The sequence below is a fragment of the Dama dama genome, chromosome 11 (assembly GCF_033118175.1).
Source record: "Dama dama isolate Ldn47 chromosome 11, ASM3311817v1, whole genome shotgun sequence".
NCBI classification, from domain to species: domain Eukaryota; kingdom Metazoa; phylum Chordata; class Mammalia; order Artiodactyla; family Cervidae; genus Dama; species Dama dama.
Genome location: NC_083691.1, coordinates 4,838,076 through 4,854,993, shown reverse-complemented (window position 1 = coordinate 4,854,993; position 16,918 = coordinate 4,838,076). Strand labels below are relative to the sequence as shown.

Here is a 16,918-nt window from a genome sequence, read left to right as displayed (position 1 = left end):
GCCTCCTTTTCTCAGAGACAAACTAAACTCCCATGAAAAGAGATGCCAAACATTCCTGTTCGGGGCTCCTCTCACGATCTGAGTTGAAGCAGTTAATATAAACCTATCAACATGCAACCAAATGTTGCCCTCAACAAAATATCAAGATCCTTGGGAGGCAAAACAAAGCCCAAGTAATCAAGAGAAGGGTTAGGTACCTGCAAGGAAGCAGGGTCACAGTCACTATCAAATGATGGCTAAATCAGGGCTTCTGTAATAGCAAAGCAAACACAGAAACCTGAAGTTTCATCTCCGTGCGGCTGAGAAAAAAACTCACAGAAAAGGTCTGGAAAAATCAGCAACAGGAGAGAGAATAATGTAATGGCCAGGAAGCTACAGGAAGAGACCTGGGTTTCGTACACTCATCCTGGCAAATATTTGCCTTTCTCGGTTTCAACATCAATGACTACGAAGAGCGGGCCCCTCGTTCATCACTGTCGCCCAGCATGGATACGTGTCTCCCCTCTGCTCTCCAGGTCTCCTGGCAGTTTCGCATTAAGCAAGAGACAGTAGGAGCCTCTCCCTTCGGAGAGCAGAGGCAGTGCTCATCACGCGTCTTAGAGAGAAACCGGTCACCCATACCAGCACCGGGTGGGATTTCAAGTCCAAGGCCTTCTCGGTCTTGGTCCTAGTGTGCAAGGCGGTGGCAGGAGATAAGCCTCTTTCAGTTCAACTTCCAGAGCCCAATCAGTGGCCATACCAAGACAATCTGCTGTTCAGACACTGGAACCCCGAGGTGGCCAAGCAGTGTCATCATGCCAGTGACTGCCTCCATCGGTGGCGTTTCTCCCCAGCAACACTTGTCCCGGCACGTGGTTTCTGTGTGTCGTTGTTACTCAAACCTGAGGTAGGTCATCCAAGAGCAGGAGCAGGAAGTGGAGATGCCCCACACTCTCAGAGGTATGAGACAATACTGAAGCAGACACCAAACGGCGAGGAAGACCCACCGGTGGGTTCCAGAGAACATCCAGGAATCCTATTCAGCAATAAAATGGAGCAGAGCACGGACACACACAACACAGATGAATCTCCAAGACAGCACTGTCAGGCAAAAGAAACCAGGGAGAAAGCGATGTGTTCTGCATGACTCCGCCCACGTGGGGTGCTACAAGAGGCAAAACTAGAGAAGGGGATCGGAGTCAGAGTGCTTGTTGCCTGGGGTGGTTGAGAAACTCGGGACAAGTACAGTCAGCTCTTTCAAGGAGTTGTGCTGTAGAGAGGAGGGGGTGGGGGGATGAAAGGAGGAGGTGTTCTCCCCGGAGACGGTTCTGGGGTTTGCCCATTTCCATTCTACCAAGAACAAAGCAGGAGAAAGGGAACACGGACGGGGTGGGAGAGAAACAGGAGGCCCCTGGAGAAACGCTTGGGAGTGGGTGAGGGGGCACTGGACCCAGTGAATGAGCAGAAGGGCTGCTCCGGGCTGCGAGCAGGGCCAACGCATCCCCAGTGCTGAGAGGAGGCAGCCTGTGAGGTGCCCTTAAGTCTCACAGGCAGGGCCTCTTCACAAACCACAAGGTGATACACAGGAACCGCCTGGTGTCAAACCTCCAGCGGTGGGGGGGAGGCAGCTAATACTTTTAAAAATAACCTTTCTGTAAAACAACTGACTTTTTTTTCTCCTTAAACCTAGGTGAAACCTGGAACTTCCCTGGTGGTCCAGTGGCTAAGATTCCGAGCTCCCGATGCAGTGGCCCGGGTTCAATCCCTGGTTGGGAAACTAAATACCACACGCCAGTGCAGCCAGATAAATGAAAACAAGTATTAAAAAAAAACCCGAATGAGATCTACATGTGCAAAATAAGAACACACAAGGGTCTTTCCCCTCTGATGAAACCGGGGAGTCACAGTGATTGTGTGAGACTTGGCCACACTGACCAAACCAACACCCCACGCTGCCACAGGAGTACACAGAGCGAGGTCTGGGAGAGCTGAAGCTGCCATCCATGACGGCACAAGGAATCATGGCACCAGCTGACACATGGGGATCTCAGGATGCAAGTGACGGATCAGCCAAGTGCAGCAGCCACTTCCCAGATTGAGCCCAGTCCTACAAGGTCAAAGGCGAACAATGTTTACCCGGCAACGGGAGACACAGCCTCCTTTTTGAAAATGACAGTGTCTGTCCTTTTGCAAAGACTTAAGAAGAACACTCGGCAATCAGGGAGTGAGGTTGCTTCACCAGGGCCTTCTGAACGCTAATACAGGATCACAGATCTTTCATCATGAACAGCATCTTGTCTCCTTACAAGCGTCTTTGGAGGGGGGGAAAGATATGAATCGTTAATCCCACAAATCACTAATCCTCTGGGAACGTGGGTTGGGGGGTGAGGCGTGGAATCTGAGTCTTCAAAGACTATTGCTTTTGAAGCCAACTGCATTTTAAAAACACACATCAATGATGGTACAAATCTCCTGCATTCTTGCCACAACTATAGTCTTAGCGCACTCAGGACGAGGCTTTGGGGCAGCAGCTTCCACGCCACCCAACTGCTAACTCAACCCAATGCAGAAACCCAAGTGCCTCCGCACTAACAGACACACAGAATTCTAGAGGAGGGCGAGTGAGGCGGCTGGCCCCTGGCCCTTAACCGCCTCCTCCACTCTTTAGAAATAAACCCTTTCCTCAGAGTTCCGTAGGCCTACACAAGAAAGCTCCTAGCTCTCCACAAGGAAGCCTCCCTCGCTCCCGCCCGGCAGCGGAGAGATTCAGTGAAGTCTGGTCCCCGCGTGGCCTTTCTTAGCACTGCCATGGCCTTCTCGGGCACGTGAGGATCCGGTCCTTAGGACCCGGCACACTCGACTATGATGCTGCAGTATGGTCATCCCTTGCTGCTCGTTTGTTCCTCTGTTTCTACTGAGCGCATCCCCAAAGCCAAAATCCTATCTTATTTATCTCCAAACCCCCAGCTCAGAGCACAGAACCAAGCACCTGCAGGCCCCAAGTAAATATCTGCTGAATAAACAAGAGAATGGGGCTCACAGGCCCCACCACCCTACTCTCTGGGCAGTGTCCCTCCTCTTTGGCAATCGTGGTGGTTTTAAAATATGTCTGCAAATGTGGACACCCCATCCTTTAGAAGAGAGCGCCTCACCCCCTCCCCATGAATGTCAGTCAGACTTGGCGGCTCATTTCTAATCCACAGAACAGGTGGAACTGATGCTGCGTATCTTGAGGTGAAGCCATAAAAAGGACAGGCTCTGCCCGGCTCGCCTTCTCTGAGCGTGCCTGCTCTGGGAGAGTCACCCGCACGTCCAGAGGACACCCAGGCAGCCTGTGGAGAGGCCTGTGCGTGGAGGGACTGAAGTCTCCCACCAACAGCCAACACCAAGCTGCCTACCACGTGACTGAGCCACCCTGGAAGTGGCCTTTGGACCCTGGTCCAACTTTTAGATGACTGTGGTCCTGGCTGCTACCTGATGGCAATGTTATGAGAGGCTCTGAACCAGGTTACGTCCAGGCTCCTGACCCACAGAAAATATGGGCGATTTTGTTTATTGTCGTTAAACCCACTAAGTCTGGGGGCAATTTGTTTTGTAGCAATGGATAAAAATCAGCAACCTTGGAGCATTTAGATGCTATCTTATAAGGGAGTTCAAGGGACTTCCTTAAACACAAAGTTTATGGTCATACCATGCTTATAGTAAGAATTCTGTAATGAGGAAATGTCCTATACATAAAACCACAACACGGCTGATTAACAGGCAATTTTAAATACTCCATGGGTCAAATTATACTACCTTAAAACCTAACAACTACAATAAATGTTGGGATGTGATACAGAATAGTAACACGAGACAGTTCTTCTTAAAGGCTGGTTTTTGTTTTTAAAAATTATATATTACACATGCATAGGGAAAAAAATCTAGAACGGCCATCAAAACTTTAACAATAACTTTATCAGGGTAAAAGCATTAGTATTTTTTCTTTTTTAATAATCTTTGATTTTCTTCAAAATCTACAATATTTTTAGATTATTACTAGTTTCTTTTAGAAACTAGTTTCTTTTCTTTCTTTTTAGATTGTTACTAGATATATTACTATTTTTTTTTTACAATGCATGATCCAATTAGGTCAGCAGCTATGCCACATAACTGGTGTCTCTACTCCTGACAACTAACACAGTTAGTGGCACACAGTAGGTGCTCAGTGAAAGTGAACAGAATGCCCTTTAGTTATAGATTCTGCCTACTGGACAGCTGCTCTAAGAAGGGATGTCAGGACAATGTGAATCCACAAAGCTCAAGGATGTGAAAAGGCTGCAGTCAATTTTCACAGGAAAAGAGGCTACTAAGTATAGGAAATCATTTCAACACTGTATTCTTAGGGCACGGTAACCACTTTTCTCTTTGAAACTAAGTATTTTGAGTGATTTATTATAAATTTATAATGACAGTTGTGAACACCCATTTTTTTTTCTTGGCATGAGAAGAGAGTCTGTTGATTGCCTTGCTGCTTAAAATAGTTTCTAAGTGTCCTCATAATAGCATGTCACCTGTAAACAGGTTTCAAGCCAATGCAAATTAACAAATGGTGAACAGATGGACTAAGAACTGACTTTTGTTGGGAGAGAGTTAGCAACAAACACTTCTGGCTCCAGTCTTGTGGGACCATTAGAAAGTCTTTCACTTCTCACCACGCATCCTGCCTCAGTAGACAAGCCATGCAGGGAGGATGACAAGTTATAGGGCCCATTAGACTTCTGAGAGCCAAAAGTTGAGATGTGCAGAATCGCCAAGTCAACATGTGCTAAGCATCAGACAGAAGAAGCTTTTTGCCAAATGGTGAAAACTCCCTCTATCCTGCATCACTCGAAGAAGCTGGCCCTGCCGTCTCTGGAAAGGATGGCGCCTGTGTGTGTGGCAGACAAAAAGGAACTTGCTGGAGGCCGGCTGGTTATGTTCATCCCACCCTGGAAGCAAATGCTACTGGTGAAGAAAATCCAAAAATCATACAAATGGTGGGTCACAAGCATCCACTGGCGAGAGAAGAGACCCCCCAGAATCATCCCCTGTAGTTTTCCCAGCTCCTCATTGGTCTTTCTCCTCCCTGTTCTCAAGTCCCCCCCAGCACCATCTCCTTGGGGAGGCCTTCTCTGACCACTTGTTTTAAGCAGCCTCCCCTCCTTACCATCCTAGGTGTTCCCTTCATAAGTACTTATCATAACCAGAAATTACTGTATTAGTTTATTTATTTGTTTAGGGGTACTTGCTTTTTGCCTTTTCTCCCCAGAAAATCAAAAGCTTTGGGAAGATGGGACCATGTCTGTCTTGCTTGTGACTGTATCCCCAAAGCTGAGGACAGTGCATGGCAGACAGGAGGTATAATAAATATTTGCTAACCAAACATAATATAAATGAGATCCTGTGTAAAGGCAAACAACTGAATGTCCCCTGCCAACCCCCTTCAGACTGGAAACTTTAAAACGTAGTTTGTAACTGAGGATATAAAGGAAAGAAGGTACAACAGGAGAACAGGCTGAGCTGGGCAAATGTGTTTAAAAATCAGGTCAAGCCTTTGGGAGGCAGCACCCCTTCCAGGGGAGTCTGTGTGTGGAATGGAAAAACCGCCAGCAAAGACTGGTGTATTCAATTTCTGATTCTAATCCCTGAGTGAGCCATGGCCCTCAACTCCTGAGGTTTTAAGTAAAGGCCAACCCAATGGGTGGAACAACTAGGGCATATTCAAAGGAAAACTACACAGCAACAAAAAAGAACAAGCAATCTAACAGATATTATGTTGAGTGAAGACAGCTCATATAAAAGATTACATACTGTGTGATTACACCCATATGAAGTTCAAGAACAGATCAAATTAATTGTTCAAAGAAGTCAGGACAGTGGTCAACTTAGGGAGGTGGCGGCCTGTGTACAGGGTGGGAACGTGAGAAGAACCCTCATGGAGTTCTGGAAGTGGTGGCCAGTGGCGTGATCCAGGTGGAGCTACCCCAAGGTAGACACGTGAAAAAAACCATCCATCTGATCGTATACTTTACAGTGTCTGCTCTCTCTCCTACTGGGAAAAGGAAGAGCACATGTATTACTAAGGGAGGCCAGCACTGATTCTAATCCCAGTGCTACCAGATTTTTTAGACGGCCTGCAGTTTATCAAAACGTGCTCCTCCGTGGTCTCATTTGTGAAATATGGAGAACTGCACTCATACTCTGCCAATTCTGGGAGTGTGAAAGGAAACAAAGAATAAGCCATGAGGTATCTTAAAGTCCTAGAGACACACACAGAACAGGTAAACTAGGAATTGCATTATAACTGCTTCTTTGAAGACCTATGCAGAATAGGTGACCTACATGTTTGGTCTCCAATCTTAACAGAAACCTTTTTAAAAGAAAGAAACAATCTTGCCAAAATGAGTTTCCATTAGCCAAAAGCAAGCACAAAGTAGAGTTCACCCAGGAGGAAAGAACTTTTTCCAACCCATCACTCACTGAGGCGGTAAGACGAGAGTCGTGGGTTGAGCCTTTGGTCTACGTTTAGCAGACACTCCCATTTGGTTAGCGGAACGTTTCAACGACTGTTGATTCAAAAGGCCAGATGCCAGACCTGCATGGTACTGCAACTGCAGAGGAAAACCAAACAAAAGGGGAAGAAAAATAACATTTGGTAAAAGCAGGACAAGGGCTATTAAACTATCAATACTTGATACATCTCACCAGCTCAGAACATTTTTAATAATTTCAAATATACCCGCTAACATCTTGCTTCAAGAAATGTATTCATAGGCGATAATCAGACAAACAGGAAAACAAATATGAATAAGGTTGCTCATCATGGCATTACAAAATGATAAAGAACTGGAACCAATCTAAATGCCCAATAATAAGAGGGAAATTGGGTAAATACATAAAGAACTTTACAACATCATTTTATTAAATTAAAAAGAAAAAGGTATTGTAAACAAAGAGGCACTTAAAAACATTCTCTAGAAGGTTAAAACATGCTCTCTAAAAGGTTAACAGTGTATTTCTGAGTAGAACTGTGGTAATTTTTTACTTCTTTTTTCACTTCTGTTCACATCTGCTTTATGTAAATGATTTTAAAGCTTCTGTCATTTTTTAAAAAGAGGATCCGGTGGGTTTCCTTAAAGACAAGTTAGTTCTAGGAACCCTTGCGACTGTCATGTCTTGCTTGCAATAAAAAAACATGTAACTCACACTCCACTGTGGCAACAGGAGCACAACAAGCTGATCATAAACAGATTCAAGCACACAGCTGGGCTGCTGTCCCCAGGGGTTAAGACACAAGTATGGATCACAAAACAAGCACAGGAACATATCTCATGACAATGCACACAAACGGATACAGGCTCACTAAAGAGAACTGGCTGCAGAAGTTAATTACACTCCATGCACATGCAATTGGAACAACACAAGTGAGGAAGCGGCGGACTCTAAGCGGGCTCAGAGCCAGCATCATTTGCTTTGTTCTGGACAAACTGCTGAGCATCGAGGTTACTCAGGACAGATCATTTTACTTCTCTAGACTTTCTCTACTGGAAAAGAGAAATAATACTGCCTAGTTCTAAACCAAACAGGACTTTAAAAAAAAACAACCTTTACTGAGTTACAATTCATATAAAATAAAATGCATACATTTTAGGTGTCCAGTGTGGTGATGTCTTGATAACATACACCTGTGACACTGCCACCCCCATCAAGACACAGACAACCTCCATCACTGCAGAAAGTTCCCCTTCGCCCCACGCAGGCAATCTCCCCCTGCCCTCAACTCCGATCCATCAGGATCTTTTGATTTACAATACAGCTCATCACTCTTACTCGTTAAAAAATGAAGCTTATCTCCAATTTGACAAGTGACAGTGACACCCATTTTCCTTTTTAAATCCTGTACTTTTGTATTTTAGATGTGAAGAGTTGTCATCCATCTCTATAACAAAATTATCCTTGAAAGGTATCCCAATTTTGAACAGATGTAAATAAAACATTCAAATGTGAAAATGCCAAGCTAAGAAACTTGGATTGAGACCATTTATAACATCCAACATGTTTCTTTTTCCCTCCTCAAATTAAGCAAGGTCTTTCAAACATTTATTTAGAATTAAGTGAATATACAAATAGCAATTCAATCTGTAGCTCTGAATTTCTTTTCAAAATGCTCTTCCATGGCATAGATTTCCTTTGCAGAGTAAGCTACATTACAGCTCATGGTAATGAAATTGGTGACCACCATATAAAAGGGGTTGGGCCCTGGATGCAAAGGGTAATAACGTCCTGAAAAATAAATGGCCTCCTGTAAAGCCATTGGGCTGCACACAAACAGAGAGTGAAAGAAAACACAACCAACTGAAATGATCTGCTTCTTGAAAGTGGCTATAAAAATGAAGATATCCAGTGACCCAGGAAAGAGTGAAATGTCTGTGTTTGGAGCATCCATATTGCTTTTTAACAGGCTCTTGATTTACTTGGTCGATTTGCTGTGGGAGCCTTATGGCTGCACAATACAAGATAGAGACATATCACATTCATAACAAAAACGGAGCTCTTCTCGAGGTGGAAAAAGGGGGGCATAATTTGGCTCTAAAAACTCATCACAGACCAATGAATTTTGCTCAAATTTATTTTTCTGCTACAGATTTCTTAAATGAGAAATCAATGGAAGCAAGGGACAGTACAAGTTTGAAAAACAATGTTTCAAAATGTCAGCTACTTGGGTTTCGATCCTCCCCACCAGAATTTGCAATGAGTGCAATATGCATGGGGCTTTATGGAATTAAAGGGAAAGACAGCTTGGCAGGGGCCCCTCCTGGCTCCAGGAACCGTCTCTCCTTCTGGCTCTCCTTCTCCTTCGTATCTTATTAGGGTCCATGCAAGCTCAGCCATTCCAGCCCTGCTGACTCTTTTGAGTGGAAGAGTCCTGCTAACTATGCAGAGTGGCAGGGTGATTTTGCCCACCTGGCATCATTTGCTCAAACAAACAAAAACCCCCAAACAGCAGAAACGCACCCTAGCTGCTGTCTGTCTTTCCCAGAGTTCCGATGAGACTTCTACCACCTTGGATGCTTTCAATGTACGCCACACCCGAGAGCACATGGAGATGGAAGGAGTTTTCTTCCCCCAGAACAAAACCTGCCCTTGAAAGCTGACTCACAGTGATTAAGCGACATTTGTTAATCATATATACGGTTCCCAGTTTCCAGGAACACAGATCCGACTGTCAAGATCTATAAGGGGCCCATTAAATATTTACCGAAGCATCTTTATAATGGGAGAAAAGGTCAAAGTTAATAAAACTGACAGGCAGCTCCTGTCCAACTGGATTTATACATTATTTAAGCACTAAATACTCCATTCCATGAAACACTGTGTAGATCTGCAAAGACTCTTGGAAAATGTTCACTCAGCCAATGGTTTTAAAACAGCAGAAGGGAGTTCAGAGCTAATCCACAAATTAACATTAAGAACATATCACTCCTCAAAATACTGCCATAAGTGTTCAATTACAGGTTCGGTAATATTTTCTATAAAAATATATTTCAATAAACATACTTCACTCCAAATGTCTGTGGCATGGAAACAACTCTTATTTCAAAAGGCAACTTTATCAAAGTTATAATGTGATTTTTCTATCCAAGATCATTTCTCCACTAACCAGCAAGAGTAAAATGAAAGTGGGAGAGAAATAAAACAGTCCATTCTCTGAACTTCCACATCTCACAGCTGGGGGAATGGGACCGTTGTGTGGCCAGCTGGGGGGAAGGGGTCTTTATTGACTGCTGCTTGGCAGTCCTAGCTATTTCCGTGTTCTCTGAATTTTGAGAGCAAATTTCTCAGTTCCAAGAGAAACCTATCTATTCATGTCAAACTTCCGCTTTCTATAACAAACGTCATATTTTTCGGTCAGTTCTCAACCTAAAGCCTTTTCTAATCAATTATACCTACTAATTAGCTCTATGGCTGTGATATTTTCAACACCTTATAATGATCTGAGGGAAACACCACTTTGAATTAGGAAAACCTTGATTTACTGAATAAATGCTGTTTTAGTAATATTAGACATGCACAAGTGTGAAATGTGATCAGGTCCTGGTGAACTCCAGTGTACAGACTAAGAGCATCTAGAATGTGCTGCTGGACCCGCTACTAATAAAAGCTGCGTGATCTCACATGGCTCATTTGCATTATATTTTCTCTAAGGACCCACCAAGCTCTGAAGTTTAATTCCAAGCTCTAGGCTTCTGAAGACATCAAAAGGGTATTTGGTTTCACCAAAAACTGGTGAAGTAATGTCCCTACAATTTCATACAACAGCAAACCCTTTTCCTCTGGATAGCCTAAGGTCTTTATTTTTAAAGTCCAAATTATTGAGGCTCAAATCCAGGTAGCTTTAATATACTTCAAATTACAAATGACAAAACAGACTGAGAGGAAACAATATGAAAGGAAATTATTTAAAAAACAGAACTCAAATGCAAAGTTTCTGATTTAAATCTCAGGTTCAGAAAATCAAGTGAGCAATGGTCCCCTTAGTTAGTCCTCCAACTGGTTTTCCATGTTCCACACTGTTCTGAAGGCTCTACCTGCTCCAAGATAAATAAAGGGCATGTTCTGCAATAGACAGAAGTTTGAGAAGAAAACAGGAAATTCATCACACTGATCACATTCAATATACCGATTAAGCCACTGGCATTCGATCAGGCCTAGAACTTAAAAGCTGATGTGTTTGCTAGAACCCCCCTGGCGTCCGGGGTACAGCATCTATTCATAAGCAACGTGATCCTCCCCGTGCCATATGGCCTGAATCCCACTTTAAGAAAACTGACATTCAAAAATCTTAAAATTTATAAGCCAGCTCAATCAAGGTTTGATTCTTCCTACCATGAAAATTATTATTTTCTTTTCCATCAAAGGCTTCTTGGGGAGGTGGGGAGCAAGTTAAAAATGGCAATGACAGAGTTCTCCTTAACCTTAAAGGCATTTCAACTCCATTTTTAAAAAATCACTTTACACAGAATTACATATAGATTCTCCTAAGAACGCGAGGAAGACACATTGGTACTTCCAGTAACTGAACCCTCTCGATGAAGAATGCGACAGAGCCAAGCTATGATAAATTCTGGCTGCCTTAGCGCAGCGGGCCCACAGGAGAGAAAGGAGAGATCAAGGGCTGGAGAGCCCCACCCTCCTCCCTGCACAGAGCATCCAGGCAGGGGGGCCTGATGTTCTTTCTTGGGCCAGGAATGAAGCTGGCCACGAGAGAGACACACTGTGAGGACACATCCTTGTTACTACTGATAACTCTGTATTCTCTACAGCGTGCAGGGTAGTGCGTTAAGAACAGGAGATGCTAATGAATTTGTCAACTGATAAGTGGGCTGGCCGACTGGTGAAGCTGCCCTGGCCTGGCCTGTGGCTGGAGCCAACCTAGAGAACAGAACGACTCCATCAGACAGCCCTCTCGAGGCTGGTTTCTAACAAAAGCAGACTCTCAGCTTTGCAGATGCTCACTGTCATGACAGAGCCACGAAACAGCCCTGACTCCCTCTTATTCTAAATGCTAAAAAAGCAGGTATGTCAAACCCCTCTGCAGGCTTGAGCTCAGGAAAAAGCCTTCATAGGGACTGCCCTCCGATTGCTTCAAATCACAGAATTCTAATGTCAGAGAGGAGGCCTGGAGAAGCCACCCTCCACCTCCACTCTGCCCTACTTTATGGGAGAGGAGACTCCGATCTTAAAGAGGTCACCAGCCCAGGGTCTCACACATCATAAAAGGGAAACAAGCCATTCAGAGTTCAACTCACATACTTTGTCCTGTTGTTTTACGCGTACTGCATCTTTTTAACCCAGGACCTGGCATTTGTTATCACTGCTCAGGCCGTGAAACGCAGCCCTTCTTCTCAGGCCAGGAACCAGAGCTGAGGGAAGGAGGACAGAGCGTCGCCAGCGTTTGCCGGCTCCTGTCCGCTCCCTCACTCTCACCTTTCAGCGCTGATCTGTCACATGCCTTTTTCTTCCTACTGGGTCATGTCTAAGGTGGGGAGTTTGGGGAAGTTCTAAATGCTCTCATTTTACGGTTTTAATACCATGTAGAAACAAAAAATTCAAAGACGAAAGAATCAAGAAACTAGAGACACCTCAAGATAGTCAAAAACCTAGTTTCTAGACTCAGCAGTAACACATCTGACCTTCCTAGCAGCCTTGACAGTGTTCTAATGGGGCAACTGTGCTCGTGGAGTGCTTCATGGGTTTTTATAAATCATCTTATTGCCCAGGAGCAGCCACATGCATAATCTGTTTTTACTTAGGCTTCTCTTTGAGAATTTGTGTAATACATCATGACAGTAACAGGCAAGGACATTAGCCATGGAGGACCGCTTCCCCTGCAGAGCACTGACCAGAACAGCCAGAGCTGGCGGGTCTAAGGGCACTGAGAATCCTTCCAAGAGGCGAGAGCACACGCCAAGCTCACGGCCCCAGTCCAGGGACACACGACACCTGGATCAATTCACGCCACAGACACCTGGATCGAGCCACACGCCACGAAGCTGCCATATGCGTATGCGGCACTGGGGGTGGGGGAGGCCACTGTGAGATTCTCATTCTCATACCTAGGAGTCATATTTCTCCTAAACCATTAAGCTTTCAACTAAAACCAATATTTGTGCAAAACTAGGAACACTTCGTCACCACTTTGATTTGCAAAGACCTTTGCCCCTCATTATTGAAATGTGTTTTGTTCCCAGCTAATGAGAAAGAACCATGTATTACAATAAAGCCCTGTTTCTTCTTTTGAACATAACTCTAAGGAAAGAAATTAGCCAGGGTGCCTGGCATTATACGTGCCAAGGAAAACAGCTACAGAAAAATACCATATATCTAATTGTTTTGCTCAGGTTTTTATCTAAATATTAGACAATGATATTAGCTTCTTTTCTCCTTTTATCTCCTAATGCTTCTTTCAAATAGCCAGTATGAAAAAAAGAAAGAAGGAAAGAAAGAAAAACATCCTCACATTTGAGCTTTTATGGGTAAATGATCTCTTTACTTGGGCAAAACAGCATCAATAAACCTTAAGAAGGAAGCCTCCAATTTATTTGCCTATTTGTTCTCTACTGGGAAGCTGGGTTCAGGCCTTTCAATTACCATGAAAGCAGGACACCAAACCGAGGGACCCGCTTCTGCTCAACTGTGGCATCATTTACATCCCGAAGGCCGTCTGGGTTTCTTCTTCCTGCATGTGAATCCTCAAATGTCCAGACTTTAAAACTGTCAAAGAAGTAAACCAAGAGGACAGAAAGCAGCCTTTTTCCTTCTTAAATATCTGTAATGTTTAGGCCTGCTTACAACTGTTCCTGTGGAATGTTTCAGAACTCACACCTTTATTAATAGGCCTTTCTCCACAACGCTTTTGTTTACACAGCAGCTGTATGCATGTTATCATACTTAGAAGATGCCAATCAGTCGGAAGAGTTATCACTCAGATATCCAAACAGATTCACTAAACGGTAAACTGTGACTGCGGCTAAAAATGGAGGGAACATCCATCACAGAGACTATTTGTAGAGGGAGAGAGAAAGCAGACAAAAGAAAGCCAAAAAGGAAAGACAAGCTACAAACACTAACAGACCAGGGTGTTGCCCATCTCCTGTGAACCAACTCACATTTCACACCAGGCTCTCAGCCTCTGTACCTGAGGGGTCCCAGAGAGCAAGTCACAGGCTCACAAGGATCTTGGAGGAAGGTCACAGGGCCACTTAGGAAGATGTAGGCAGGAAATACAAACAGGATCAAGGCAAATCTGACAGTGCACTGATGAGGGCATCCTAACAGCTTATTAACGGACGGTGAGGACACGCTCTCTGAAGAGGACAACATGGTGGCAATCTTGCTCACCTGCATTCCAATTAGAGGAAGCAGTCCATGTCAGAAGGGCCATCCGTAATTAGGCTTGAACCACCAGAGAATCACGATCCATTCACACACTACACTATATCCCGCAAACACAAAATGTATCCTAGACCTTCCTCCACTACTGACTAAAAGAGAAGCAGCAGAGGAGAAGCACATATCTTGGAACTGGCTTTGTATTTCCACCAGAAATGCCAGATACTAGTTTTTTCTTGCATACCTGGGTCAGAAGTCTAAATCAGATGGTTAGAATTATGCCTAAGGTCCCTTCAAACGCTGAAATTCTGTATTGTTGTATTTCTCTACGAAACTGCAGTCTGAACTTGCATTGGTGAAATTTAAATATGCTTATGAACACAAATATTGTACCAGTCACCAAAAGCCTCCACTTTAGGCAGTTACAGGGGGAAAGGGCTCTCTGTGATGTCTGATGCGGGTGTTAGGTAAAACCTTACTGCTGCTGTTTAGTCACTCAGCCGTGCTGACTCTTTGCAACCCCTTGGACTGCAGCACGCCAGGCTTTCCTGTCCTTCACCATCTCCCAAAGTTTGCTCAAACTCATTTCCATTGAACCAGTGATGCCATCCCACCATCTTATCCTCTGTCGCCTCCTTCTCCTACCATCAATCTTTCCCAGCATCAGGGTCTTTTCCAATGAGTTGGCTCTTTGCACTACGTAAAACCTAGTGTGCAATGCTGGAGGCCCAGCAAGTAGCACACGCCTGTTGACAAACACTAGTTTGTCATTCTCCCCAAACATTCATAGGTGAGGTCTGTGGGAAGAACTGAGTATTTCCATATAATAGGTATGTCCCTGGCTATTCCTTTTTTCCTCTTCCTCCCCTTAAAGAAAACAGGGGTGGCGGGGGTGGGTTTCCAACTAAGAAATGAGTAAAGTGAAAACCACAGGACACTTCCGTATCTTGATTCTAGCCACTGACTTCTGAGCATTAATCCTTTGCCGAGTTATCACTGAAAAGACTTCAGTCAAGAAACTTGTAAACATGATTTTTTTAATATGATCAATCTGATCAATTTAAAAATCCGATTAGATTATTATAAACTTCTTTTACAGGTAGAAAAAATGATTCCTATGTGCTCAAAGTTGGCTTAGAAGTAGTTGGACAGTTTAACTCTTCCTTTATCTCATGTAATGAAATGCTCATTTCTGCTTTAAGCATCATTTCAATGACCATCAAAAGCAGCCCCCATCAGCTTCTGCTTCCTTCCATCAGCCAGTCATCGGCTGGAGTCAACTGGCTCCAAATCAGGGGTCTGACCAGCCTCACCCCACGCCTCCCTTACCCGGGAAATGAAGCCAGGAGGTAGAGAAGAAGGAAAGGAAGCACAGAAGCGACTCAGAAGGAGGAAGAATGGGAAATGGCCCTATGATCACTGACTTTAAAAGATTATAACCGTGATGTCAGACAAGCTGAGAATAACAAGAGTGGAAGGAAAGGAACAGTGAGCTGCTCAGGTCAAAGGCCTGTGAGAGCAGAAATCAGGAAATAGAAGAAAACATTCAGGAAGATGTATTTTTTTATTGATCATTTTTAACAACTGCCTTTTCCCTTCAGGAATAGGAGGAACAAGGTCAGGTGGCTTAAGGGGCAATAAGTCTAAAGAGGCAAGTGCTTTCCTTTGTACTCTGGCAGAAAGATTGAAACTCCAGAGGCAGTGTGGCCACCGGGTAGGGGGACGAGCTTTGTAGTCAGATGGCCCTGAGTTCAAACCTCAGCTTCAGCACAAGTGATCCTGGGCATCTCTGGGTGTTTTCTCTCCCTTCTGAGCCTATTTCTTCCTCAGTCCAATAATGAGAGATGGGGGGATTTTTTTTTCTCGCACAAGGACAAAGCTGTTCTCTTGTTGACTAAGCACACTCCCTAAAGCAGACTTTAACAGTGCTTTTTCCTTATAGCACAACAACCCCATGGAGAGAGGAATGGCAGCCTCCTCTTACAGAGAAAGAAATGGAAGGTTCAGTGGTAGGAATGAAATGATATGACGCATGCAAAAGACTTAAGCACAGGGCCCAGCACCCCAAGAACAAACAGAGTTGGTCTTGCGATTATCAGAAGTGACTACGCCCCCAAATTCACCTCTTCCAACAATGCCAGGAATGAGAATGTTCACAACTAAGGAAAAGTATTGCCTTTTAATGAGGGCTTCCCTCATAGCTCAGTTGGTAAAGAATCCACCTGCAATGCAGGAGACCCCGGTTCGATTTCTGGGTTGGGAAGATCTGCTGGCAAAGGGATAGGCTACCCACTCCAGTATTCTTGGGCTTCCCTTGTGGCTCAGCTGGTAAAGAATCTGCCCGCAATGCAGGAGACCTGGGTTCAGTCCCTGGGTTGGGAAGATACCCTGAAGAAGGGAAAGGCTACCCACTCCAGTATTCTGGCCTGGAGAATTCCATGGAATGTATACTCAATGGGGTCGCAAAGAGTCGGACACAACTGAGCGACTTTCACATCACTTCTTTTAATCAAACACTGTCACTCTAAACATGTCAGATAATAAACTGGCAAGTGTAATGGAAAAAGGAAAAAAGCTCCCCCCTCCAGGCTGTTCTGAGCCAGCAGGTACACTGAGGAGGCGCCCCAGCTTGGCTCTTCTTGTACAAACAAGGAAAGGAATCCATCACACTGTGATGCCTCGTGGCCAACCCTGTAAAAGTCTCCCCAGAACCCAGGACAGCTGTGCGGGACCTGTGGAAACACGGTAAGCACTCCGCACAAAGGCAAAGAGGATCCATGCAGAAGGATGCGTAGGATCCTTCCTACGAACACTCAAAATGCCCAGAAACTTGGCTCAACCTTGTTCCACTAAACAAGAATGTTACAGAGCATTTTTCAGGCAGCTGACAAAGAACTCAGCACAGGAAGATCAAAGTCTCTTTCCAGACTCCCTGAGTACGGCTGTCCCTAGGTATCTGCGGGTGACTGGATCAAGGACCAGAAGTGGGTGCCAAACTCCGCAGACGCTTAAGTCCCATACATAA

General features: G+C 44.5%; 1 protein-coding gene across 2 annotated transcripts in view; it reads right to left on the bottom strand.

Annotated features, from left to right (window-relative positions):
- Positions 1-16,918, bottom strand: part of MED27 (mediator complex subunit 27) — a 218,776-nt gene that overhangs the window by 142,012 nt on the left and 59,846 nt on the right. For both annotated transcript variants that reach the window (XM_061154346.1, XM_061154347.1), the window contains exon 3: positions 6,481-6,611. In XM_061154346.1, coding sequence (XP_061010329.1) covers positions 6,481-6,611 — 131 coding nt within the window. The remainder of the gene's footprint in view (positions 1-6,480; positions 6,612-16,918) is intronic.